This window comes from Osmia bicornis, chromosome 2 (genome assembly GCF_907164935.1).
Source record: "Osmia bicornis bicornis chromosome 2, iOsmBic2.1, whole genome shotgun sequence".
Taxonomy (NCBI): Eukaryota; Metazoa; Arthropoda; class Insecta; order Hymenoptera; family Megachilidae; genus Osmia; species Osmia bicornis.
In genome coordinates this window covers 10,772,387-10,799,253 of record NC_060217.1, presented here as the reverse complement: position 1 = coordinate 10,799,253, position 26,867 = coordinate 10,772,387, and the positions used below count along the sequence as shown (strand labels likewise).

General features: G+C 37.3%; 1 protein-coding gene across 3 annotated transcripts in view; it reads left to right on the top strand.

The window, feature by feature from the left end:
• Nucleotides 1-26,867, top strand: part of LOC114871459 (amyloid beta A4 precursor protein-binding family B member 1-interacting protein-like) — a 138,019-nt gene that overhangs the window by 92,386 nt on the left and 18,766 nt on the right. For all 3 annotated transcript variants that reach the window (XM_029177384.2, XM_029177382.2, XM_029177383.2), the window contains one exon: nt 23,323-23,422. In XM_029177384.2, the coding sequence (XP_029033217.2) occupies nt 23,323-23,422 (100 nt within the window). The remainder of the gene's footprint in view (nt 1-23,322; nt 23,423-26,867) is intronic.

The window sequence follows — 26,867 nt, the reverse complement described above, 5'->3', positions numbered from 1 at the left end:
CGGCGAGACAGCCAGCCATTTCCTCCATAGAAGCTTCTGTTGTCGCAGGCGCGCGATCAGAATGAAAATTCGGCTTCGATCCGCTCGAACTCGGAGAAAGTTGCTGTGCCATCGCATACAATTAATTATATCAGCATCGCGGTCGTTTCAATTGAATCGACTGATTAAGAGCACCCCGCATCTTTCGTCTTCTCCTGCCAATTATCTTAACACGCTTCATACGCGATTGCTATCGCGTTTTCTCTCAATCTTGATCGACAGTTGTAACTTCCTGGTTACATTGTGAAGTACACCTTGCATTATTATTTCTTTCTCACATTCGTAATTATAAATACCACGACTGCAATGTTGCTCCCTATCGAAATTATTACCGCGTTCAGATATAAAATGGTTATACACCTTGCGCTTCGTTTTCTACAGATGTTCGCTTTCTCAACAGTCTTCAGAGAAATGCATCTTCCTGTTGCTTCGGAATTGGTGCAAAATTATGTGCTGAATCATTCAGCAACCGAGTGTCATGCGATATCGGTAGGTTGTTAATTTTACACCTTTGGACATAGGTATTTTTAATCCTTGTAATAGCAAGCTTTCCCTTTAATGTGGGCCGCCAAAAGAAGAACTCAATTATTATATCTACTTATAATAATTTATTATAATTTTATATTAAGCTAAAATTAAGTTCATAAGATTATTTATTAGAATTTAATATTGGACGACGGATCATGGAAAGAGGCACAATTTAATTTAATTTTCTATTTCGAGCGATTATTATGATTCTCTAAATTTTACACTATTAAATATATTAAATTTACACTATTCTTCAATTTGGGTCATGATTGACCCAAGCTCCGCTATTCGAGGGTAAATAATTTTTTCATCCCTATGCGATAGAATTCGAGAAATTTTCAAGTGAAATTTTTATATCTGTTGCCCACCCATCTTGGCCCACCCGTGTGCATACTAAGTTTTCTCCACTCAGTTGGCTGAACCACTTGTTCGCCCGAAGTGTTTGATCTACGGCTATGCCTACTTCAGTACACGTTTACAATTCAAGAACATCTGTGAAAATTCGTGGTAAACGTGGAGAAAAAAAAAGGGAACACAGAAGTCCCTGCTGATGTACACGCAATAATCGTTGGACCTTCGTCTTTCAAGCAGTCTAGCCGTTAGTTGTTTTTCGTCGCCGGGTCGTTTACGCCCGGCAGCGTGAACAAGTCCGCCTATTTACGAAGGAGGACGCCGTTTCGAACAGAACTACTTTACTTTTTAGGCTGTTTGGGAGCCGACACCATGGGCGGGACGTTTATGCTACAGTCTGTCGAGGTCCCATAAAACCTAGAAAGGGTTTCATCCTTGAAAAGGTAATAAAAGACGTCTTGCGTCCAAATGTACCGACAACTGGGGGATCTTTATGTGTTTTGTTCAATCTTCCGTGAATACCTCGTGTGTTATAAAAAATTCATAAAATTTATTTAAAATCTTCCCTCGAATGGCTTCTTAAAATTTTTAATATAATTATAATTGAAATATTTGAAATTTTGTAAATTCAAAAACCTTCTGATATTAAAATTAAATAAAAATTCTGAAACTTAGAATTTCTATGGGTATCAGAGATTCAGCTCCATTCTTCAAGAATTAATCATCATTAAAAGTAGATAATTACAAAACGTAACCTTTTACACGAGCTTCCGTTCTTTTCCACAAGAAGAATATTTTACCGTCGACTTTCTTTCACGGCTTTTTTCCAGCAGTTTGTTCTCGAATCAGCGAGAGTAAATCCTGGCGATCCTTCGGTCCAATAGGAGTTCCATGGCCACCTTTTGTTCCCTTCGCTTTGTCAGAATGTATCCGAGCTGTTTAACCACGTTGTCCCACGACTTCCACTCTCGTCTCCCGTTGTTTTATTCTGTCGACTGTCTTGGGACCCCATGGTCAACCGGTGACTGAAATTGCTCGATCGCTTTCCGAAAGTTTTTACCGTTTTCTCACACTTTCGCGTCCTTTGACCGAGGAAATTCAATTTTCAACGGAATTTCAACTTCTTTCCAAAGCGCTCTCTTTACCTCGAGGAAATCTTCTGCTGGCTTCTTTTTCCTTTTCGCCGAAAGTTGTTTCGCGCGCTCACCGGAAACAGTTCGTGGAAATCCACTGGAGATCAGACGTCTGTTTCGTCAGGGTGGAAAGAAGAAATCATCAAAGTTTCCACAATTTATTTGACCACTCGTAGCTGGTCTTGAAGGAGAAACAAACGCACTTTGAACCGCTTCCCTTTTCGCCCGTGTGTCCTTGGCAGGCTCGAAGGAACATGCGATTTCCGCTGTCGACGATCGGTCGGGAGCTTGATTTGAATTTTTAATCATCGCTAGCTCGTTGACGGTGGTCGGAGAGGAATGGTTAATATTTCGTGTTAACACTTCGGTGGTCGATGTTATCGCTGTCGTCATTTTAACACTCGTACTACAAATTAAGAATAACTACACGCGTATCCATTTGGCGAACAAAATGAGTAAAAATAATTTAAAAATTATTATGCTAGCACATGAATTTTTATATTAGTATTTTTTACCGTAATAATGCAAATGGTAATTTTGGAAAATGGTTTCTGGCAAATGGTAATTTCGCGGTGTACCGTAATGACGTTTGTCGGAATGTCAGTTTGAATAGCGAATTCTTCGACAGTCGAATCATTGCTGGCCGAGAATACGGCGTCGAGACGTGGTCGTCGTTGTCGTAGTATGCACCCTGCACCGAGGGCACCGACTGCAATTACTATAAATAGCGAGCCGGTGTTAGCCGCGTTCGGTTATTATTGGAAACGTCTCGCGCGCGGTTTTCCCTCGATTTTCTCTGTTTCTGGCGAAAAAGCATCGCGACGCGTTTTCTTTGACGGTCAGGGCCCAGTGGGCGTACCGAGACGCACAGCCGACGGAAATAGACGCTTGATACTTGAACCTCGAACGGTTCTCCACTGAATCGTTCGATCTATTAATAATCGAGGATCGAAATGATATTTTTGACCGCGTGGGAGATCGTTACGTCGATCCTACGTGGGGAGAAAGCAGAAGGTCCATTGATATCTTTTTTTAAATTTTATTTTTCTACTCTTGAAGAAAATATTATCGTTCTACAATTTAGTGAATTGCAGATGTAAATAAATAGGGAATACATACTTTACTTTCTTTATTAATCATTTCCTGAAATTCCGAGCGTATCTCACGTGAAACATCCCTTCTCCTGTCGCTCTAGACTAAATCTCTCATTTCTCAGTGTCGAAATCGTTAGGGCGAACTGTGATCGGCGAAACCTATGCTTCCCGACGAGAAAGAAACCGTCTATATTTAAACTGGTGGGCCAGGACGATTGGGATGCGTGGAAATGCCATGGGACGTGCTTAACGAGCGGAAGCACGTTGCAGCTGCAGTTGCAGTGAAAAGGAATCGTAACTTTGTCTTTTCATTCAACATATTCCTTGAATTATTATTATTCGTATGTCCATCGAACTATTCAACTAATAACAAGATTATTTCGGTTATTTTTATTTATCGCAGTTTGAAATTGTTCATTTAAACTTGGTGAGAATAATATTCTTCTCAAACACAGGGGATATGATTTGTAAAGAAACAACAATTCTCAGGTTTATATATTTTTCTACAAAATGAAATTATTGGTTGTATTTAGTTTCTTTAAAAATAGCAAGAGTTTAGAAACCGTTCTTCAGAAAGTTCTGCGAGTTTCTGATCGATCAAAATGCATTTAACTTGTTGGTCCAACAAATTTCGAAGTTCGCCTCTGACCTGGCAAGAACCGGATGTCTGATGACCCAGAAGGTACACACAATGTGTACGCAAGCCGAGGAAGACGATTTGCCTCTCGTCCGTTCAATTACCATCAAATTGGAGCGTTCATGCTACTCCGGTGGTTGTTGAAGTGTTCGCTTCCTTGGAACGATCCAATTCTCAACCTTTTTACCAGACCCAATTCAAGACTTTTCATTCCGGCACAATGAAACAATGATTCCAAAGTATTGAGTACAGAGGAAACGTTTCACGGATCCAATGTTTTATCGATTAGGCTGAATGATGTAGTATCTGGCCGCTGGCAATAACGTGAGCAAACATCGCGGTTTCCAATTATCGGCTTGCACAATGAGAACGGGTGTGGTCGATTAAAAGTTTATCGAACATCGACACAGCAGGAGGGCTCTCCTGGATCGTAACCTGGAAAGTCGAAACGTTCGACCGAGAGAGTCGTGCATTTATTTTTCATTGAGGAACAATGGGCCAATGTTCTCTCGTCCACGGTTTTTCAATTTTTCTTTTTCATATTTCAATTTTGATACTTTGAACAAGACATATTTATTTAAAATATAATAGCACTATTACCTACTTTATATGTAAATTATGACCATCATAAAATTCTAATAAAGTATATAATGAGGAGCTTCAGAAATAAAAATTGTGGAATTTCCAAGATCATAATATTAACACAGATTTACAATAAAAAATTTCAAGAATTTCCCAAGTTAAAAAGATTAATATAATGAATCACAAATGTTGATTTTGGCTTCTAAAAGACCCACGCCAGAAACCCAGCTGTCTCATCCATCGCAGCGTATCAGGGAAGAAGTCATACCGCATATTTTCTCGTCACATTTCAGTGACGTTGATACCGTTCCAACTGGGACGGAGACGATGAACGAGCAAGAAGAAAAATTAACATTTTTCTTGCTGGCAATCGTACAAAACTGCAAACGTGGCTTTCGCGGTTGCTGGCAGCGATGAAATACCATTTTCTGACGTTAACCCTCGAATGATGCATGTTGGTGGAAAAGTGGAAAAGGAAAACGTAGAAATGATTCTAGAAAGTAGAACTTTCAAAATTATGCATTTTAATTAAAAAAGGTGTATAATGAACAATCTCAGGGGTAAAGGTTTTTTTTTGAACTTTGCACCCCTTTGTACCATCCCCTGCCAGTAAGTCACTGATACAACGACAATTAAAGTGTAATTATACAGCTTGTTTCGTAAAATTAGGGAACAGTTGGAGATTTAATTGGTAATTAAGGTTTCTTTTTTAATGTCCATAGATTGATTCTCTTTCTATCGTTTAGCTTGATTATTCGCAGATACAACGATAACAACACGTAATTTCGTAGCGCGGCAGCGTTAACCGGTTTTGCAAACTTTATAAAATAATTAACGACTCTAATTACCACGGTAATAGAGCCTTTGTTATGTCTCCAACCAGGGAACTGCAATTATGCTGCTGTTCCTATCTTCGGTCCCTGTTGACGCTTGCTGGATTTATTAGACTTTATGAATCTACTCGTGTACATGGAAATTTATGTGTAATAATGAATAATTGTTCCTGTTTTCGAGATTATAGAAACCACTAAAGTTGATAACATTTTTATTCAATCTGCTACAGTTTGTAGATAGTAACTTTCAATAGCAAACTCATGTGAACAAAAAATGAAATTTAATTTCTTTAATCATTTTTTATCAAAGCTACTTTTAGTGCTTTATCTTAAATATCTATACCAAACCGAGATCATTTTTTCAATATTAATTTTAAAAACGTAAAAGACTACAAATAATTTTTTTGAAAACTTTTCATCTTAGATAATTAAAATATTTTTCAGAGATTTAATTTAATTACCCAAATAAATTTATTGAAATATTCAGTACTCATCAAACACCATTTAATTCCATAAAATTAAATGAATCATTTTTGGTTCTAAAATTTTATACTGCCGTTCGCGATTGATTTATCCCTCAAGGATACCGGAAGTCACGATAAAACGTAAAATCGTTGTTTTAATTCGAAAGAAGCACGCAATACGTTTATCGAGACGGTACAGATAGTCAACATCCTGTTTGCTCGTCACCGCGACGAAATTTGTCATGGGTCGTGAAAAAGTGCGACGTCGATGGCGTCCGTCCATCCAACCCCCTTGCACTTTTCCCTTTTTTTCTTTTTTCTTTGCTCCACAAATACACCCGCACAGAGGAACCATAGACCTTTGTGTTCCTCGTTTATTCTCCTCGTCACCGTTCGCTTTTCTCTTCTTTTTTACCGCGAACTGAACGAGACGTTCGCGTTGACGAAGGCGACAAAGAGCCGTGCTATCGATAGAACGATGTCAATCTGTACGGCGTGCCGTTAATTAAATCGCGCGAGGAGAAATTGTCGATAGACCAGAGAACAGAGCTACTGGTTGCATCCGTGCATTTGTAGAACGGCTATTTTTATGCGGAAAGGTACACGTGTTGATTATATTATTGTTGTACAAACGACAGGTTGTTACGTAATGATTGTCTAATGATATTATAGATAGGAAAAATTGCAATTTTTATTAAGTGCTTTGAGATATTGTTGAAGATGGAAAAATTATTATATAATAGAAAATTTTTGATCTTTCGAATTTAATACAATTTCATGACATAAAAGTATCGCATGATGCATCATTTTAAAGCTTAAAGTTTATTGAAAATAATTGTATAAGCGTTTTATTTATATTCCTAATACAAAATAATTGGCGCTTTATTGGAACAGGTAATGTATCAATTAACCAATTTACAATTTAATATTGTCCACTGTTTACTCCAATAGGTCATCACTCATTTTGTATTAAGAGTAGTAGTTATTTTCTGTATACTTTAAGCTGTAAATTGATGTACCATATGTGTCATTTTATAGTAATTTTATGTCATCAAATTTTGTCAGACTTCATGTTTCCAAATTAGTCAGAGTTTGCTGTAACTGACCATCAGTCATTTTATATTAAAACCATTAATTTGCCATTTATATAGTCATTTTCATGAAGTTTTCAGCTTCAAGTTGATATATCATAAGTACAATTTTGTCACACTTTTATGTCATGAAATGATGTTAAACGAAAAGTTATCTCTAATTGATGGACAAAAAGTTACAGCAAACTGCACCCGTTGAAAATGGAAACAGAAGCGAGCCAAGTGGATCAATCACAGAGACCACACAATTGACCAAATTCCGTTTAACGTCACGCAAAATCATTCCAACGAACCAATTAATCCAGAATGGTATGCACGCGTGTGCATAATCGATTACACACACCACCGTGCATTTTGTTTCGTGCTTGCCAGTGGTTCTTCAAACGGGGTAGCTAATTGTAAGTCACTTCTACTAGTTTCTTCTTTATTTTTTTAATTCCAATACTACCTAGTAAGATCTTTTAATCTACTGCCTCTAAATAATAATTTTGAACAATTCTGAATTTTGCAAATTATATTCAGAAATTAACTCTCTGTAGGCAATCTAAGTCATTGTAGACAGAAGAGAAATTTGATTTTTCTCCAAATTTTCATTTTAAAGATTTGATTAGTATTTCAGAATGTTCTTTTAACTTGTTTTAAATATAAAAACGAGCAAATTTGCTTATAGATTATAAAAATATATATTTATCTATGATGTATTACGATTAAACTGAAACACCAATATAAATTAGATTTATTAGATTTACGAGAGGAACTCCCCTAGTGTTTAATATTTAATATATTAAAATATTTATTTAGAAGAAATAGCCATTTATAAAATCTTATGCTTTGAAATGAAAGAAATAATTAGCTTTGATAGTTAATATATTTTAAACAATTAATCATCTGCCTTCAAACTGAAATATAAAAGTGTTCTGCTCAACGAACTTTATAAGTTGACAAAACTTCCTCAATAAGTAAATGTAATATCTGAAGAGTTCTTCTTATTAGGAAATGCAAGAATTTATTAAAAGATCGTAATAAATATATTAAAATACAGTAAGAATTTTACTAAATTTTCTGCTGCAAATCAGAACTGGACCAGAAGCTTTCGGACTATGTTCCATGTTTCTGCATCTTGGCAATGGTAAAAGACCGTCCATTAGAGTTATTAGAGGCGCTTTTCATCCAGCAACAGCACATCATGCTAAAAGTATCAAAATCGTAGGATGAATTATTAAAATGAAATTCGATAGAAGAAATCTCATTCTTAAGATACGTGGAAAATTGAAAGGTGGACGTCTCGCTTATCGTGTCACAACTATCGATAGGAAACTGGACAGATAACATGGCACGTATTCGATGAAGTTTCACGTCAAGAATCGAGAGCTATCGATACTTCTCGACAATGGCAAGAAAGTTTTTTAAGACGGGAAAGTGGTGTCTTTTTATGCTCCCTTTTCAAAGGTTCCTTTTTCCTCGCTGCTATTTTCCGTCGTTTCTTATCAGCACGATACCGTTTTATGACGTTTCTTGGGCGACAGGCGCATTATTGAGCTTCTTAAAAAGAACCAAAGTGTTTCGGCCTCGGTGGCGTGAAATAAGTTTCTTTGTATCGAGAGATTTCTTTGAAAGTAAAATGAACACCATGGAATTGGAAAGTTTAACATAGGGGCTGGTGAATTAAAGTTTTGTATAAGTTTGTCAGAGGTACGACTTAAAGAATTTCTTAACACATTGATTAGCATTGTATTAGTAATAAAATGAAAAATTTTATGTTAAAAAATAATTTTTAATAGAATGGGGAAAGAAGATTCTAAATATTAATATTTGGTTAATGATACGAAACTCAAATGGAAAAATGAAATTAAAAAATTAAATGCTTTCAAGTTTATTAATTCATTCCAAGTAAAATAAACAACTTTAATTGCCTGCAATTTATTAGAACAATACTTGATCGTTTATTTTTATAAACACAGAAAATAGGTTGCAGAGGGTTAAAATTGAAATAGAATATATTTGTACGTACTTCCTTTTGTCTTTAATCTCAAAGGAAATATGAAAAACATTGATTTACCAAAATGGAAACCGTGAATGGATATCTGTAAACGAGAGATAAGACACGTTCGGAGATCGGTTTACATTTTATCGAAAACCTGATGGTGTAAAACCCGTAACAAACGTTTCATTGTTTTGCGGAAGAGGCCAGATAATATTGAACAAACAGCCACCGATGATAAGAGACTTTAGAAGAGGAGGAACGTTCTCGTTCAAACGCAAAAACTTATACATGATGCGACAGAATTTTGTATAAGCCAGTTGCGTTAGAGAGTGTTTTGCGACCCTTTCGTATTGATACGTCACAGTTGAAGGGTGGTGACAATTAATCATAGCCACGTACACCCTCGTGAGTAAGGGAAGTCGATTTCAGGGCGACAAGATATATTAGGGTGGCAGTTTTAACGATTAGATCCAAGCTAATTCATCAATCCACTGACGGGTTAATTCTCTTTCAACAATTGAGCGATAGTCGACTTTTAAACCTTGCTTTGATGTATTATGCTTCATCGTAAAAGGCAAAATTTTACTTACATATTTTGAAAATTAGATTGAAGTTGAAAATTGAAGGACAGGAAATTGGCCTAGTTCTCCAAAAATGTGGGCTGCCCTCTTATTGTTAGTATTCTTAAATTTTAGAATTTCAGAGTTCAAACCTTCAAGATTCTAGATTGCCAAATTACCAAACTTTCAAAATTTCAAAACTACAATTCTAAACTTTTTTTTAATTTTTAAGGGATCTGGATTACCCTAAAATAAAATCCTAATTACACCAATGAGATTTATTATAATAATATAAGATATCAAATTGAAAACCTAAATGAAAATGAACTATTATCTATTCTAATTTCAAATCACCTATCCTAATTAATAATAAAAATTTCAATATCTCTTATAACATACCTTCACTTCCATTGCACCAGTCAACACATTTAATAACCAAATTTCATTACGTGTACAAAATTGAAATAAATCATTCGTGGCGCTGTTAATATCAAACAGAAAATTCAATTGTGTCTATATCGCAGGAGCAAATTGTTTTAATTTAAGGTCTTGTCAAAATTTCTGCGGGTACCGTGGTCGGCTAGGGGAGCCAGTTTACGGACAAGTTGGCCGTCATTAGGGTGGCTGTTTCAGGGACTAGACACAGGGTCTAATTTAACGTTTATCCAGCAGGATGTTCCTCGTTCCCTCGAAGAATCGCACGATACACAGGGTGCTACGCGGCAAACATTAAAGCAATCCTGTTTCCGGTCCAAACGTTCTTGCGAATAATCGCGTGATAGTTTTTGATCTATCTTGATTAGTATCTAGAATAGACACTGTCGTTTGTTTGAACGTACTCCAACAGCTGCCTGCGAAATCCTTAAAAACACAAAGAGAAACATTCATGGACTCCGAAAGATGCTATCGATGACGTCTAAAATTGGAAACGAAATGCAAGTATAATTAGTAAACGGTGTTTCGAAGAACGCAAATTACATCGCTATTATCGTTTGCAAGTCAAACAACCGATTGAATATTCAATTGTCAACTGTTTTGGAGGGACAATAATTATTGTTAAGAAAATATTTTTATGTTGACGACTGTTCATTTCGCTGAATCTATGACTCTTTATAAATTTATATTCTTATTTATTCAATAAAAATTATGAGAATTTCATTTAGCGTAGGATAAGAAGCGACTAATTATCGAATTGCAATTAGCATCTGATACCTCGTGATTAATGACTGAAACGTGGGAGTGTCGAATGCATTTTCGTGAACCGGATATGCAAGCACGCGACAGCGGATGTTTATTCTTCCTTGTCGCCTCGCAGACGTTGAATATTCCTCTTCGTCGAATTCGATAGTCGCAGAGGCGCCCCTGTACGCGCTTAAATCGCGCTTAAATCTCTCGCGTGTCGATGCAGACGCGTTCGAAATTCCGACAGTGACTTTTCGATTTGCCTGCTGCTGACTGACGATCGCCTTTCGATAAGGGGTAGGACCAAAGAGTAGAATCTTCACCCTTCGAGTGTGACAATTTCGAATTTAACAATATCGAAAGCTACTTATGTCATTGTTAATTATTTAATTTGCCACGTGGCGATTCGCGTGGCAAATTAAATAATTAACAGCACTGAAATTCTTAACAAAGGCAGTGGGAATGAATAGATGCTACTGCTAAGGGTGCTACACCCAAAGCTACAGAAAAAAAAATTCCTTTGCAACAATTTCAGGTTCCATTTAGTAACTCTACCCTCTCAATTTCACTTTCAAACAATGTATTCAAATTTCAGAGACGTTTAAGACGAAGTCGTTCTAAATAAAATTCAAAGGCAGCCATTATCAAGCTGCCTCCTTTTTCCTCATTCTCTGACCATTATCATTCATTATCAAGGTAAAAATAAAATTCAGCTCCTCTAGTAGTAATTTTTGCAAGAGAGTGAGAGGCAGAACGTGTCCTCGTGTACTTGTTCTCGAGTCCGAATTAAACTTACGTTTCTTCTTAGAGAAGAAAGACCGCGTCTCCGTGGCGAATCAACTGCCTCGGCAACGAGGTCTATAATTATATTTGCCTGCACGTTTCTGAGATTTCCGCTGGACGTTTCGCGAGGAACGCGAGCCTTGCTGCATACGCAGACGCTTCGAAATAGACAAATCGATCGAACGTCCAGGCGAGATTCGAATTTCGAGGAATCGAACATCGATTGAAAGTGATTTACTGCTTGGGACATTCCAAGTAACAGGAAGAAATTTTCCAACCCCTGGTTCTATTTCGTCTATTTTAATCACGAACATCTGACGTTCGGAACCGAGATTTCATTTCCAAAGTACCTTGTGGTAGACGTTTGGTCATGAATTTTCGGGGATGCAGCCGTGATTCTGACGTTACCTAAACTCTAATTGGGGTTGAACCGCAACCGGTAGCGAGATTATATAGTATGAGGTCGGTGTACATACGCCAATAGATAGCTCTAGATCGCGTTTCCACGTTACGACGATAATGGAAGTCATAGAGATGCTTGTTAGAGCGAGCTTCGAGCAAAGTGCATACCCTCCGAGTGTGTTTGAAGCTACCAGGCCAATCGGTTCATTTGTCGTGGCTTTAGATTTCGTGTAAACACGGATGCAACTTGAGCTTGCGAAACGCATTAACACCTTGACTAACCATCTCAACTGTATTTGGTTAACAGGTGAAATTTCATGGGAATTTGGTACTCCTTTAATGGGGGATGATTTTACTTAGCTAATTAATTTTTAAAATTAAAACAAAATTAATTTTTGCTAGAAGTTTGTATTGATTCATGGAAATCATTGATTATATTATCAGCACCATCAATTTATTTATTAATAGAATTTAAAAAAAAGAATTAATTGATGCCATGAAAGTAACTTTCACCGGTAGTTGGTATTTTTATCAAGAATTAACTGAGAAATGATTTTAACTATATAATTAATATAAGAATAATTGAGCAAATCATTTCAGTAGTATGATTTCTCACGTCAGTGGGACGTCGTCAACCATTAAAGCGTTAATATTATATTAATTATGTCAGGTAGTAAGCGGAAAGATTAAATTTAAAAAATGAAACGATCGTATCCTGCATAATTGCAATTATAGCGCGTCGTATAATACACATCCGTTTTCACGTGAGGCGTAAATTAATTGCGTTAACACTTTGACTGCCACAGTGAAAAAGGCCGCGTTTGCTGCGACACACTATAAATGCAAGTATACGTTGATTTTAAATAAATTTTTATAAGTATAAGCTGTACTTTTAAAGAAATATTAAAAGATAGGAATTAAAAAAGTCTGATAATTGTTAATTCCAGAACAAATATAATCGTGTGATTCAGTTTCCACAAAGATTAAATTCAGATATCTCCTATCTGTATCTTTATATCTTTAATATTTCCTTATAATTACAGCTTTCAAGTAGATCAATTGATACACACAATAAAAAAAAACTTTCTAGCAATTTTCTCTAATTTCGTATTTGTTTTATCTCGTTGAATTAGATTCAGCATCACGCAATGTTTTCAGCTTTCTACTTTCTTTGTATAACAAAATTTTCACCAAGAACACTTTTAATTTCTGATAACAAGAATATTATGGATTTGAAAGTTTATTTTTCACTTTGAAACTTTTTCAAAATCATCTGTTAATTACAGAAGACTGTAAAAGATAAAATATCTCAAATTTTCCTATCACAATCTGGGTCCAAATCAATTAATTTGAAATCTAATTACCAGAATAACAACGACGTATTTTAATTAATGTCACTAAAAAGAAAGAAAGTGTATTCAAAAACAGAGAGCCCAAACATCGTCATTAAAAGAGAACATTAAGGATATCGCAGGATCCCGAGTCTTTTTTATAGCGAGTGAAATTTTTCACCAGGGAGGGGACTGGACACAGGCAATTGCTAGGGCTGCATCCCTTCGTATCCACCCCCTGTGTCGCAGGTTGGTGTAGGTACGTAAACGCACGAACGAGTTCGAATGCAGCACCTGAGTGAATGCATCGAGCTGCTGGTCCAACGAGTCCCTGTGACCCCCGTTTTCCACCCTATGGGGTCAGGGGGAGGGTAATTCACCCCCCTCCCTCCCCCATGGCCGGAGAGTTGTTACGGTACCATCGGTTTCGAGGGTTGCATCGAGTGTAACCTGGGGTCCGCAAACAAGACGACTCCGTTCAATTCGTCGACGCGTCGATTCGGAAGGACCAAAGGAACATTTGAAAGGATTTTGGAGCTGAATGATCTTCGAATCGTGTCTTCCTGGTTGGTGGTTTGGTAGGTTTGAGAATCTTTTCCGAGAGCCTTTCCAGAGTGATGGAGAATTTTTAGGGAATGGTAGGGATTCTCTGACAGAGTAGCAGGAAAATTCAGGAAAATTATTTGATCATTTTTTGATTGGGTAGGTGGGTATTTCTAAAGGATTATTATTATTACTTTCCTTCTTTTGATGTTTTTTCTAGAAGTAATATTTTATTAGTTTTAGAATTTTTAAAGAATGCTTCTTGAATATTGAAGGAAAATAGGAAGATTTTATCTAAATTTTAAATTTATCTTTAATATTATTATAATGAAACGAGAGCTGGGTAGTTTAATGAGTTTGAAAGTTTTTGAAGCATGATTTATTCTCTAAAAGTATAACAGGAAGATAGTTCAACATTTCTAGAGAATTATTAAATTTATATTTAATATTTCTCTATTTAAGTACTAAAACAATTATAATTTATTTTCCTAGAAAAGTTTCGCTGGTCTTATACAGAAGAATTTCTACGAAGATTTAATTACTTTGTTTCGCTTCTCGATCGCGTATAGTTTTCTCAAGGGAAAATCATAAGGGAGATTAGGTAGAAGCGGTGCATCGGTGCATCGATGCGGTTTCGTCTTTAATTAATTTTGCTTGAAGCCAAGACGTCGTTCGTTAAATTCTTTTAATTAAGCCCGTTTAATCAACGGGAGCAGCTAGGACCAAAAACTCGCCAACCATCCTTTCATTATATTCATTTTCACGTCATCAATTTATTTTAACATTAATTATACTAATATCGTAATTTAAATCCAGGACTTTGAAGTCCTGTCCACCATCAAAGGACTACTTTTCTTAATACAAGAAATTATAATTAGCACTATGGGAATAATTAGAAGTCTAAATTCAAAATTAATTATTCGTATCCTTAATAATAATTAATTAATTAAATCAGTGCATCAGTGAATCTGTGTTAAAGACTATTTATTGTAACCACTTAATATACAATTATTATTATAAATCATTTAAAATAAAATCCTGAAAAGGATCCTTGAAACATGAGATTCGCAATCGATCCAACAAAAATTAGTTGATAGCCAAGCCCGTTCGGATCCTTATCCGCATCGTCCTCGTATCTCCGGCAGTCAGAGATCTCGCAGGACTTTGGACGATTTCCACGCAGCGTTGCGCAGGAAAGAGCATCGTTGTAGTCCTGTGTGTTCCTGCGGGAACAAGCGGAATCGATAGCCGCACATGCGCGTGTTGGACATTGAACAGCAAGGGAAAGGTGAAAGAGAGAGAGAGAGAGAGAGAGAGCCGTTTCTCCGCTCTATGGTTTACGTTGAGGAGGGAATCGAGAGGGCAAGGGACGAGGAACCGACCGGCTCCACGTTGAATCCCTCGCGGATCAGCATCCAGTACTCGCAATAGCACGCTAGTCGCGATCACGTTGCACCTCCGTGACCGCTTCGAACCTTCCACCTTGATTCTCGATCCTCCATTAAATAAATCGACAATTTTCTCGACGTCAGTGCGTCCTTTTCTGGGCGGTCAGAAATCGGTACTCCAAAGGAAAATCCAAGTGGTTCCCAAGTTCACCTGTGACAGCTTTCAACTGTCCACCTTGATTCTCGATCCTTGATACCATCGATCTGAAATTTTCTCGATGTTAATGTATCAATTAAACCATAAGGATCATTAGTTATTCAGGAGAATCCGAATGGATTTCAAGTTCAAATGTGACATTCAAAGGAAAATGGGCCAAATGGGATTGATCATGGGATTGACCATTCAATCACAAATGTAATTACGATCCAATAATTCATAGTTTGCTAATTGCTAATGAATATAGTGATTTAAAAGACAAAGCGAGTAAGTTTGAAAATGAAATAAGGATTCTAAAATTCTATTGGGTTTGGCAAAGATCCTCCCAGGTGCCCCAACTGTCATAGAAATTAATTAGATCATTTGTCATAAATGTACATAAGTGACTGATCTGAAAAATGTCCAAGTGATGAAATGTACATTCCATAATTTTCCACGTTTCGATCACTTCAGGATAACTGATGTATGACAAATATGTTTTTAAAAGATTGACAAGTGACAATGAAGAAAAACATTAAATGTATTTAATAAAGTTCAAAGTTTCTAAACGTCACGAGTGAAAGTCTCCAGTTACACGACGTGATGTATCTATCAGTGATTCATTCGAACTCCGGAAATCAAGGAAGTTGAATCGAAGAAATGATTTCGTTATTGTGAAGCAGCTCGAATAGTATTGCGAGCGAAGACCCAGACCGATCCACGATGACTATCATTAAACGATCGCTCGGCCAGGTTCAAGGACTGTCGTTGCCACGACACCGTGTTACCCTTTCTTTCCTTTTTATAACGTGGTCTTTGGTATAGAAAGACTAACCATGAAAACTAGAGAATATAGCAGGAAAACTATTAACCATCAAGATGATCAATTTGATCCGATTTAATGAGGATTTATCATACGATGAATTAAGATTGATGATAATTGCAAGATGGATGAAGGTTAAATGTCTATAAAATCACTGTTAGTTTCTACATATATTACGTAAATGATATAATTATGTTGGGTATGTACGCCCACAGAGATAGCAACTCTCATTGTTAAAACAATTATTAAACAAAATGATGTGAAATTGTTAGAAGATCATTAGAAGTCGGGAGACTTACCAGGCCTGCCAAATGGACAGATTTTTTCGATGGAAAAGCCACAAGGCACAGGAAGACGTGAGTAAAACCATGAGAAAGGGAACGATGGGAAATGGTTGAATTTATTGTTCTTATGATAATTACAATTTTACATTAATAATTATTAGCACTTTGATTATCCTACGTGTCAGTGGTGATTACTTCTAGATGTATATTTAATATAATTGAATAATTGAAAACGAAATTAATGGAAATTCTAAATATCATTTCATAACTTATTCACCGGTTAATTACTGTAGATATAGGAAACTGATTTGAAAATTTGACCTTCCTTTTTCTTTCATTAATTACTGCAATAAAATTGCATTGGAAATGTCGATCATGGTAGTCGGCGAGTTTAAATGAAAAATGATGGTATCCTGAATAATAGCAATTACACCATGCTGTATTACATAAGTACATCCGTTTGCGGTGCTTGTTAATGGTACGATCATTTAATTTTTCACTTTAAGCCATTAATATACTATTATTCCTCGTGTAATAGTAATATTATTCAGTTTTCTTTCTTTTGTTCTGCTTGACTTCCAGCTGACAGAGTCTTCGCTGATCCAACTTATGATTCAGAATTTAAATTTAATTTCTTTTAAACATTATTTTTCCGATGTACGAAAGTCCTTTGTTTGAAAATTCGTTTCGTAAATCAACCACCATTGATTGAGAATTAATTATTCTATTTTATTAAACTCATGGCAATCAAGGTGTTGATAAAAAACCAGATAAAAAGGAATAAAGATGGAAATACGATAGGATTTAGGTTCCTTTTTGGTTTTGAATACGATTTCCATAAATTTCCCAACGCAATGCATTTATATAGTACGATTTCTCAAGGATCATCGGTTAAACTTTTACTGGTCGGAAGGATCATAAATTCGACCACTTGCTACCGTCCTCGTTTACATTTGATTATGCGGATTGCTGACACGGCCTCTTACGTTTCCCAAAAATGGTCCCACCGGTGCATGAACGACGCACCGGTCGGGAGGAAAAGAGTCGAGTCCGGGGTTACGAAGTGGAAGATGAAATTATGCATGTATTAGGAGACCCCGCTTAAGCAGAGCTGTTCCAGGTGGAACGAGTTCCGAGAAATTGTAACTCGCTTCCTCTCCGCGTAGCATTGCGTTTTCCGAACCGGTTTCCACGCTTAAAACACTCTGCTCCACGTAATAAGTGACCATCCCGCGGAAAGATGTTCTGAATGAACGAGACACTTCTATCCGTTGCACCAAGTAAACGAGAATTCCTGGTCGCGATAGATGACATTTTGCAGGAAATCGAATTCTCTTCAAGAAGATACGTTTCCCTATAAAAATAAAATTAGAAAAAATAATAGTAAAAATAGATCAATTTTGAACCTCATGAAAGCAATGAAAAAATTTTGAAATGTTGTTATTGCTTTCAATTTGAAAAATGATAATTATTCAAACCTGCCAAACCCTCAGTAATGTAAAAATAAATTATTTAATTTGGTATTATTGGGAGATAAAATAATTATCTTTATTGTGTTTAATAGAATTTCCCATTTTTATCAGGTTATTTAATTATAGACAAATTTTTCTTAGAAAAAGTAAATTTAATAAGGACTGTATTTTTAATTTTCGTTATGGTTTCTACTTTTGAAATGTCATAGGATAACAGTATGAATAACATAGGAGGGTTAAAGGAAAAAATTATACAAAATTTCACGCTCGAAGCAGCACAGTCTGCCGTCGTATTCATTCATGGAAATGTCGCGATAGTCTGAAAGAGTATCACTAAGATTTCGATACAAAGAACTATTCGTCGTCGCTGTGAACTTCGCTATCCGTGAAACGACGGGAAAACAACGTCTTGGCACGAAGCGGCATTGCGACAGGGGGTTGGGATACGCCGGGACGGTGACAAATCACGTATTTTTCTCGCTCGGTCAGTGTCTCCGTATTCGGAGCCAAGAAGAGGATTAAATACATTTCGAGGTATTTTTTTTCTCCCTCGACGTATCGTTCATCAGACTTTCCACGAAACGTGACTCCTCTTTACTTTTATTTCAACCCTCTGATCCTGACTTTAGCCAGTGAATAACCCGGTATTTTTCGATCCTCAAACACGAGCTCGATTTATCCGCGAGCTTCTCGAACGTTGATTAAGATTTAGCCTCGAGTCTGATCCCCATTTTCTCGTTAACTATTTTTGATGCATCGGATGCCACGGATGCATACAAATGCGCTTGCATTTTCCAAGGGGTTGTTTCCCGCTTCCTGTACTGGATAACAGTCTATTTCCTGATGGAAGGGGTGGTTTTATGTCCTCGACATGTTTCTTACTTTAGCTTGCCATTTTTCTTGTAATACATGATGGATTCTTGCAATGTATTTTGAATAAATTTGCACATCATTTAGGCTTGGAATTTTTTTTCAAAGCAAACTCTAGGGGATGAAAGCTAGAAATTGATAAAAGTTCCAATTTCTCAATCAACAAAAATCCAGTAAATTAAACTACTATAATGCAACAAAGAAACTTTTCACCATCGCTTCATTGAACTTCGAGTTTTCTTCACCGTACAAGACTTTTTTTCAGTAGATTTCTTCGAAACAGCCCGGAGGAAAGTTTTTCATCGTTCGTTAGTCGAATCAAGGAAAGCTCGATCTTTTACGCGGCTTTTACTATCGAGTAATAAAGCTCGACGAGAGGCATCGAGGAAAATAAATTGGCGCCAGGCCTCGTGCCTCTCCGCTCTTGGCTTTTTTCCGTGAAAAATGCGAGCCCTCTCGAGGGCAGCGTGAAAGGAGAAAGTGGAGTCGAGTCGAGAGCAAACGCGGCTCTCTTTCCTCGAGTATAAACTGACATTCAACGAGTGCGAGCTTTCTGCTCTTTTCATTTTTCGCCGCGGTTTTTTTGACTTGTGGCCATGAAAAATTTAAGGGCACTTCCCGAGCGGTGTGGAAATTATTACATCATCGGTGGAGGAGTTCTCGAGGGATCAGCAACTCTTGACAGTGAAATGTCTCTGGGTGGAACTTGCTTTTCTGCGACACCAAACGGAAGTTAGATTGATTCGAGTTCATTGTTAGATGGAATATTTAAAGTTCCTATTTCATGGAGACATGGGTGTCAAATTCCCAAGAGACTGTTTAATTTTAATTGCAATAATTATTAGAATTTTCCTCCCCTTAAGATGTAATTAACACCTTGAGGAATTAGACTGTAGGAATAAAATTTGATAATGGCAATTATTTAATTCTTTAAAATATCTAAATATGAAACGTGACATTGTATTACATTTCCTCGATATTCATAATAATTAATTCATTCATTACCATTTTGAGATACAAGCGAACGGAAATTGAATATTCGCTAATGGACAATACGAAGCTGAAGTTATTGTTTCAACGAGCAACTAGCCATTTTGTAGTAAGAGTATTGATGGGACCTTATGTCATTGTGTTCATTCAATTTTAAGCTTCGAATTTATGTATCTTATTTGCTATTTTGCAATACTTTTATGCCATGAAATGATGTCAGATTCTATACGTTTCAAAATTGGTCATTGTTTTCTTTACTTAACAATCAGCCATTTTATATTAAGAATATTAATGAAACCTTTATATAGCCATTTTTATCAAATTTGAACTTTAAATTGGTATACCATATGAGCTATTTCGTAACACTTTTATGTCATAAAATTATGTCAGACTTTCTATGTTTCGAAATCTATTTAACATACAACAACCTTTAAAAAAAATTCCAGTATTCCATTATGTCTCAGCGATCATTTACCATTTTTCAGTGACATAAATATACATACGTCGCTTAAAACGACCCACGCAGAATAAAGTACGCTAAGAAACGCGACACTGAAAGTTCAAACATGCCGAATTGTCCGTTGATTTTGCATATTAGTCCGCCAAGTGCACGCTTGTTCCCTTCACTTTGGATAGTTGTCTCGTTCTCCGGAATCGTCCGGTAACTCGACTCGGCCCGATACTTTTCGAATAGCACATTCAACAGACGGATAACATTCCGCTCGGCCGTACCTCGGTGCTCGGCCGCTTTTCGAGAATTGCTTTCAGGATCGATTAACTTCTCGGCGGGCAATTGGCAAGAGAGTATCTCGAGAAATTCGTAGCCTTATCGCGGCGTGGTATCTTGACCGTGCGCACGTCAATAACACGGCTGAATATCCGTGACAATGCGCGAGAGATACGACGAGCATAACATCCACGAGTTTCGCATTACAGGAAGAGTCGGCTTATCCACTCGAATCTAATTGTTGTGCCTGTTGGCCGAATGGTGGTTACCGGGTCGTTCACCACATTCACACCCACACCAATGGTCAAGCCAATGGGAGACTAGCCGATACTGCTGTGTAACGCGAGCGAGACCCTTTTTCGTTCGCCAGCCTCGATTTATCGGGCTTGATGCGCCTCACTGATCTCGAAAATGAACATTTCTTTATTTTTCATGGGTATTTTGCTCTTTACCTCTGTTTAACCCGTAACATGCATACTGGTCATTGTATCGTGTGGATACAATGGCATTATTGAATCCATAGAACCCCACAGAAATGTTCAGATATTTATTGGTAATTAAAAGTATAAAAAGGGGAATAAATTATGGATTGCAATTTTGATGTGAAACAAAGTGTACCTATTGAAATTATTAAATTTGTTAGGGTATATTCGAAATCAAATGAGGCTTCTGCAGGAATTATAATTAGTGTATTTTGGGAATGAAAAATATGCTTGTCTTCTGGGAGTAGTACTGCATAAACCAATTGCAGCTTACACAAATCAAAGATATTAATAGCTTTACAGCTTCGGTTCTGTCGGGACGATGAATTACAACTAGAAATTGATGATCAATGATCCGTAACATAGCTATGTACTAGCATGGTATGCTTTGATATCACAGGTTCCCAGGATCTTGATGCAGCAAGCTGCTATGAAAATTCATGAAAATTATACTGTTATCTGTGAATGTATCCATTTTCACATCATCACTTTATTTTTATTCAATTTTATATCATCGAACCGTGACAAACTTTCTATGTTCCAATATTGATCATCGCTTGCTATAAATAGCCCCAGCCTTTTTTATATTATGAATATTAACGAACTATTTATACAGCTATTTTCACGAAATCTTAAACTTTAAATTGATATACAACAAGTGCTATTTTCCAATAATTTTATGTCATCAAATCGTATCAGACTCTCCGTATGTAACATGCTGATAGTATCCTTCGTATAATGGACAGTTTCCATGCGAAAGCGCGTGAAAGATTGATACTGTTCTGATAAACACGTTTGAAAAACATCAAGAATCTCGTCCTTTGTACCCGTATCAGGCTGCAAAGTAGTTATCAGGCGTTCTAAGCAGTTTCAAGCGACTTCACCCTATCGTTTACGAACAACCCCTGCGCTTCCAGTCGCTTCACTCGCAAGCACGCTCTCAGCCGTCGAAGAATCGCCGATAGAACGACCCATGGGATCCCGTGTGCCCTCGGGTACACACAGAGAGGAAAGAGTAGGCTCGAAGTGAGGAGAAGAGAAGAGAAGAGGCGATCTATCGGGCGTAGCGGAACGTGTACACGGTGTACACACGGCCAGCCCAGTTTTCTCCTGTCCGTTGGAACGTTTTGTCACAAACGTGTGTGCGTGTGTGTGTGTATGTGTCGTGGCTAGAGGCATTGTGTGCTCACCGTGTGGAGCTGTTGCTTGATTAACCGCCGTAGAACGTTGCATGTATACACACGGCCGAGCAGGCAACTTGGCTCTCTCGCATTATTTACAGCTAATGGTTCAAAACGCGGAAGTCCGCTAGCCGTGCGCCATCGCGAGAGAAGCGGATCTTTGAGCTGGACAGAAATTTTCGAAATGTCTTTTTCTACAGACACAAGAATTCTGTTGCTAGAATTTACAGAATTTCTTCTAAAAGAGAATTTCGAATATTCAAACGTTCTTCGATAACATTCCAGCGCACCAAGAAAAGGGCAAACTTACTAGCGTGCAAACATCCCTTGCATAAAGTTTCTCCAGAAGCGGAACGATACAAGAGGCAGCCAGTATCGGAGCCAACTCGTCGTTTCGACGAGTCGTTATCGTTCAGGCCACGTAGCTACAAAACAATTGAACAGCCTGGAAGTTTTCCAGTTGTCTGTACCGCAACCCTCGGTAACTCTGGCCCGTATTTCATCCACGATGCGACCGTTTTCGCGTGAAAAACAGCAGAATCGCGAAATTTCGTCGCGTTCAGCGGTGTCGCGAAACTGATCGGAGAGCAGCGGAGTTATTGGCCAGAAGGAAATTGGGTGAACGAATCCAGAGTCTCGGGCAAATCGCATTTTCAGTTGAGCTGAGAGCGTAAAACGGATACCGAATGGATTACCGATCGAGCGGACTCGTTGCTAGGAACATTGAAAGCAGGTGCCGGGATGAATTCAACTCGCGTTTCCAGATCCGCTTCCGTTGCCAGTCTTTTGACGGGCTCTGTGTTTCCTTCGTGAAACGCAATCGTTCCGGGGTGGTAAATAAATTTACCTTCAGCCGGAACGCACGGTTTTGAAACGCAGAATTGATGGGTGAAAGGAAATCTAAATTTGTATTGCGGATGGTTTTCTGTGGATTGGGTTCTTCTTGACGTTTGAACAAATGGGATTTAGAGTAGAAATTCAGAATTCAATTTTAGAACGTAAATTTTACGTTCTAATTCAGAATTAACCCTTTGCAGACGGTGAACACATATGTTTGTCTAAACATAATTGTCATAGTAATTTATAATCCCGCACTTATTGCGTTATATTCTTGATACAAAACACTGCTTTGAGAGTAGACAGTAAAGATTTATAATAGATGCTTTGAAAAATGAAATTATTACTTCTTTTACTATAAATAAATAATATTTTTTAGAGGGTTAAAAGTATTGTAAAATAGTGTTTACGGTATATCAACTAGTGGTGGAATTTTTATTGCACTGATACTAAAGTAGAAACAGATACACTTTTCAATGAGAACGAGAATAAAATTATCTACCATCACTAACATTCAACTAAATTGATGTTTCAGGGTCTGGACAATGTGAGCTCAGCGACCCTCAGGCCTTTCAACTCGGACATCAACACACCGAGAATTGACAGCTATAGGTTCTCGATGGCGAACCTTGAAGGTAAGCTAGCATTTTGACAACCCCCAGCAAGAAGTAGACGTCTCTCATCCTGTCTGCAATTTCCTTCCTCCTCTTGTATCCTATACCGAAAGACACGTTTCTATGGAGCAAAAAATGTCGAACGTCCAGCTTTGTTCGTTCAGGTTCACCCTCGTATGTAGGACAGTTTTTCTAACGTTCCACCCTTTTCCATTTCGGTGCGCGGTGAATAAGTTGATGGACGGCATATCGCGTACAAAAGGAACATCTTGTCTCGCGATATTATGGCATATTTTTTTTTTTCTGGAAATAAGAAAAAGAAAAGGAGGACGCTTTTACGTCGACGATATTCTCGTTGCGGGCTGATCTTTCTCTCGTTACGTCGAAAGAAATTCTGGTCGCTGAATAGTCGTGTAACGTCCGTGAAATCGAGCCACCGACTAATGAGCTTTTCTGCGGACAGTGAAAGAGGGGACCAGGCCGGTAAATGGCAATTTCCGGTGTTTTATTGCACCTTGCGCCGCGATTTCGCGGCAAAGCGAACTGCAACTGTTCGACCGAGAATTTGTTACGACGCGACCATCTCCTTCCAATAACGGCTCTTCGACATCGTGAATCATAGTTATCGGTTTACGTGGATAGGAAATGGACATTTTAGAGAGTATAACGATTCCTCGAGGACGACAGGAAGGATATTGGCTGAAGAACGCTCACGGGCATCGATTACGATTCTACCGGCTGATTGATTCATGGTTCATAAATTTTCTTGACAATTTTTATTACCCAATCCTCTGTTTAGATAATATTTCAGAAAATTTCAGCCTTTTAATTTTCAACATTTGATACACCATCATTTTAATGAAGTCTCAGTTCATTAAGATAATTCTAATTAAGGGTTGCAACATTATTATTACTTCATTAAATAGTAATAATACGCTGTAAGGAAAGATAATTTTCCTTTTTCGCAAAATTTAAATTTTATAATACAGGTGATATAATATTTCCTTTGTTAAAATATTTCTACTCTTTCATGACTCGATATTAATTCTTTTGAATTTTTGACATACATATGTCATGAAGCTTTCCTCTTCGACTTGGCTGGTAAGCCTCGGGCGTCTCGTAAGCAGAATCGAGCGTAGAAAATTCGACGTTGGTCGAACGTGTTGCAACGTTCGGTCGTGGCTAGAATCGCCGGTCACGTTCGGTTCGTCCCCTGCGGCGATTCTGCGGCAACAGCAGCTGCAACTGCAGCGTCGAGCCTCGCACCTACACCGGCATCAGCTTTATCTGACATCTTTTCAACTAGCTGCAGCCCTCCCGCGTCTCGAGAAAAATCGTAGACCCGTTCCGCATCCGCGTCATCGCCTAACCGCACGTTGCGCGCGCTCGATAGTGTGAAAAATCCCCTCTGCGGTATATGTACACAGCGAACTTTGCGTCCTCTTCGTCATTCGATAACGCGCGACAAGTTGGGTCGTTTAGATGCGAAATACCGTGGCATCTTCTTTTCATGGATTCTCACCATCACAAATTTCCATAGGGATCTGTCAACCACTTTGTAAGGAATTTTCTTATTTACTTAATTCTGAATATCTAAAAACACTGTTTTTTAAATTTAATTTAATTAACACGTTGACTGCCATGGTGTTCACCGACGCCTCAAATTTTGTATAATTAAATAATTAGTGAAAGAAAAGAGAAGGCAAACTTTAAATAATTTCAGTACTATATTAATAATAGGCGGTACAGATTTAGAAGCTGACATTTGAAAATTAACTGGTCCTTTCTTTAATAATTACTGGTTTAGTATGCCTGACTATACGTGGCCTTTTCTACTGTGACAGTAAAGGCCACAGTAGATAAAAGAATTCTTTGCACTCGGAATAATAATTATGCTGCCATAGTATAATTTTTACGGAAATAGAAATGGCAAAATTCTGTCTATAAGTATCAAATTGGTGAAATGAAAAATTAAAAAGCTTTGGAGTGAAAAAGGTTAAACATATAAATTAGAATATTATTAGAATGATAAATGAATTCAGTAAAAGTATAGTTATTGGTTGGTAGAATTTGGAGCACGTTGACGTGGTCGTTAACGTGTTAATAATTCAGTTACACGTGTATAATTCAGCATACATTTAACCGATCTACATCGTTATCGGAAGAGCTGAACACCTGCATCTACTTTATCACGTCTCACGACGATCGTGTTTCTTTCTTCGCTCGATCAACCACGTTCAAAGTTAGCTGACGTCGTGTAGAAGTTCAGAGAAAATCTTTCGTTCGCTTAACTTCTTTCCCCAGAGCGGTTTAGCGGACTTTAGCGAAACGATAAGAGATAAGCAATCGCGAACGATCGAAAACGCGAGTTTTGTCCCTTTAGAGTGACGCAAAACTGGGCTGATAAAGAACACACCGCGGCTTTATGCTCACCGATATCGTAAAGCGACTATCCGGAGGATATCGTATCGTTTGGGAGGATAAGAAACTCGTTCGCACGTGTGAGATTCTCCATGTTGACATTTATGAATTCACGTGGAGAACAATGGAGTAAGAATTGAAAAATAATTCAATAGCTAATATTTTAATCCTCGTGCACCATTCGGGTTAAATTAACCCAGCGCAGAAATTCAATATTTAACAATTTCTTAATAAAACTTAATAAAGATATTTGAAAAATATATTCATCCAGTAAAATATTATTTTTTGTGATATATGCAACTTATATAGTTCAGGTGTGATAAAAAATGTTAATGATTCACAAGGGTTAAATATTAATTACTGGACTATTCAAATGAGTTACATGTAAAAATCAAAACTAAAATATGTAAAAGACAGAATATTGTGAGATTTTATAATTTTATTATTTTAAATTATTTTAAATTTTATAATTTCATTATGAACATTTTACACATATTCTCTCTGTTACATATTTATTCTTTTATTTTTGCATGTAACACACATTTTGGACATGTTTCATTAATTTCACCCAATTACACCAAATTTAAATTTAATTAAATTTATTTTCATTTCACCAATTGTTAAATTCATACAATTTTATTATGTTATTACAATATTATGCCAGTAAAAATTTATTCAACGTTTAGGAGATATTTGCATCTTCGCCCATTTCCGCTACCCCAATTTATTCTCTTTTGACAAATTGTTTCTTCTTAGTCGAGCAGGAACATCCGGCGGAAAATGTTGAAGGCAGAAATTGCCGGAGGCCAGAACCGGTCGTGTATTAGGTTCCAGCTTCTTCTGACGAATAACGACGCGAGTTTATTCCACTGTCACCCCTTCATCCTACGGCCATAATTCACCCCGTGGATTTTATTACGATTCCAAGACATGGCTTTCTTACCTTGCCGAGGGTGAATTTATTTTCCGAGCTCGTAAAGGTGGTTGTGAGCGTGGCACGCGATCAACATCGCATGCTAATACCGTGAGAAATAAAAGGGAGAGA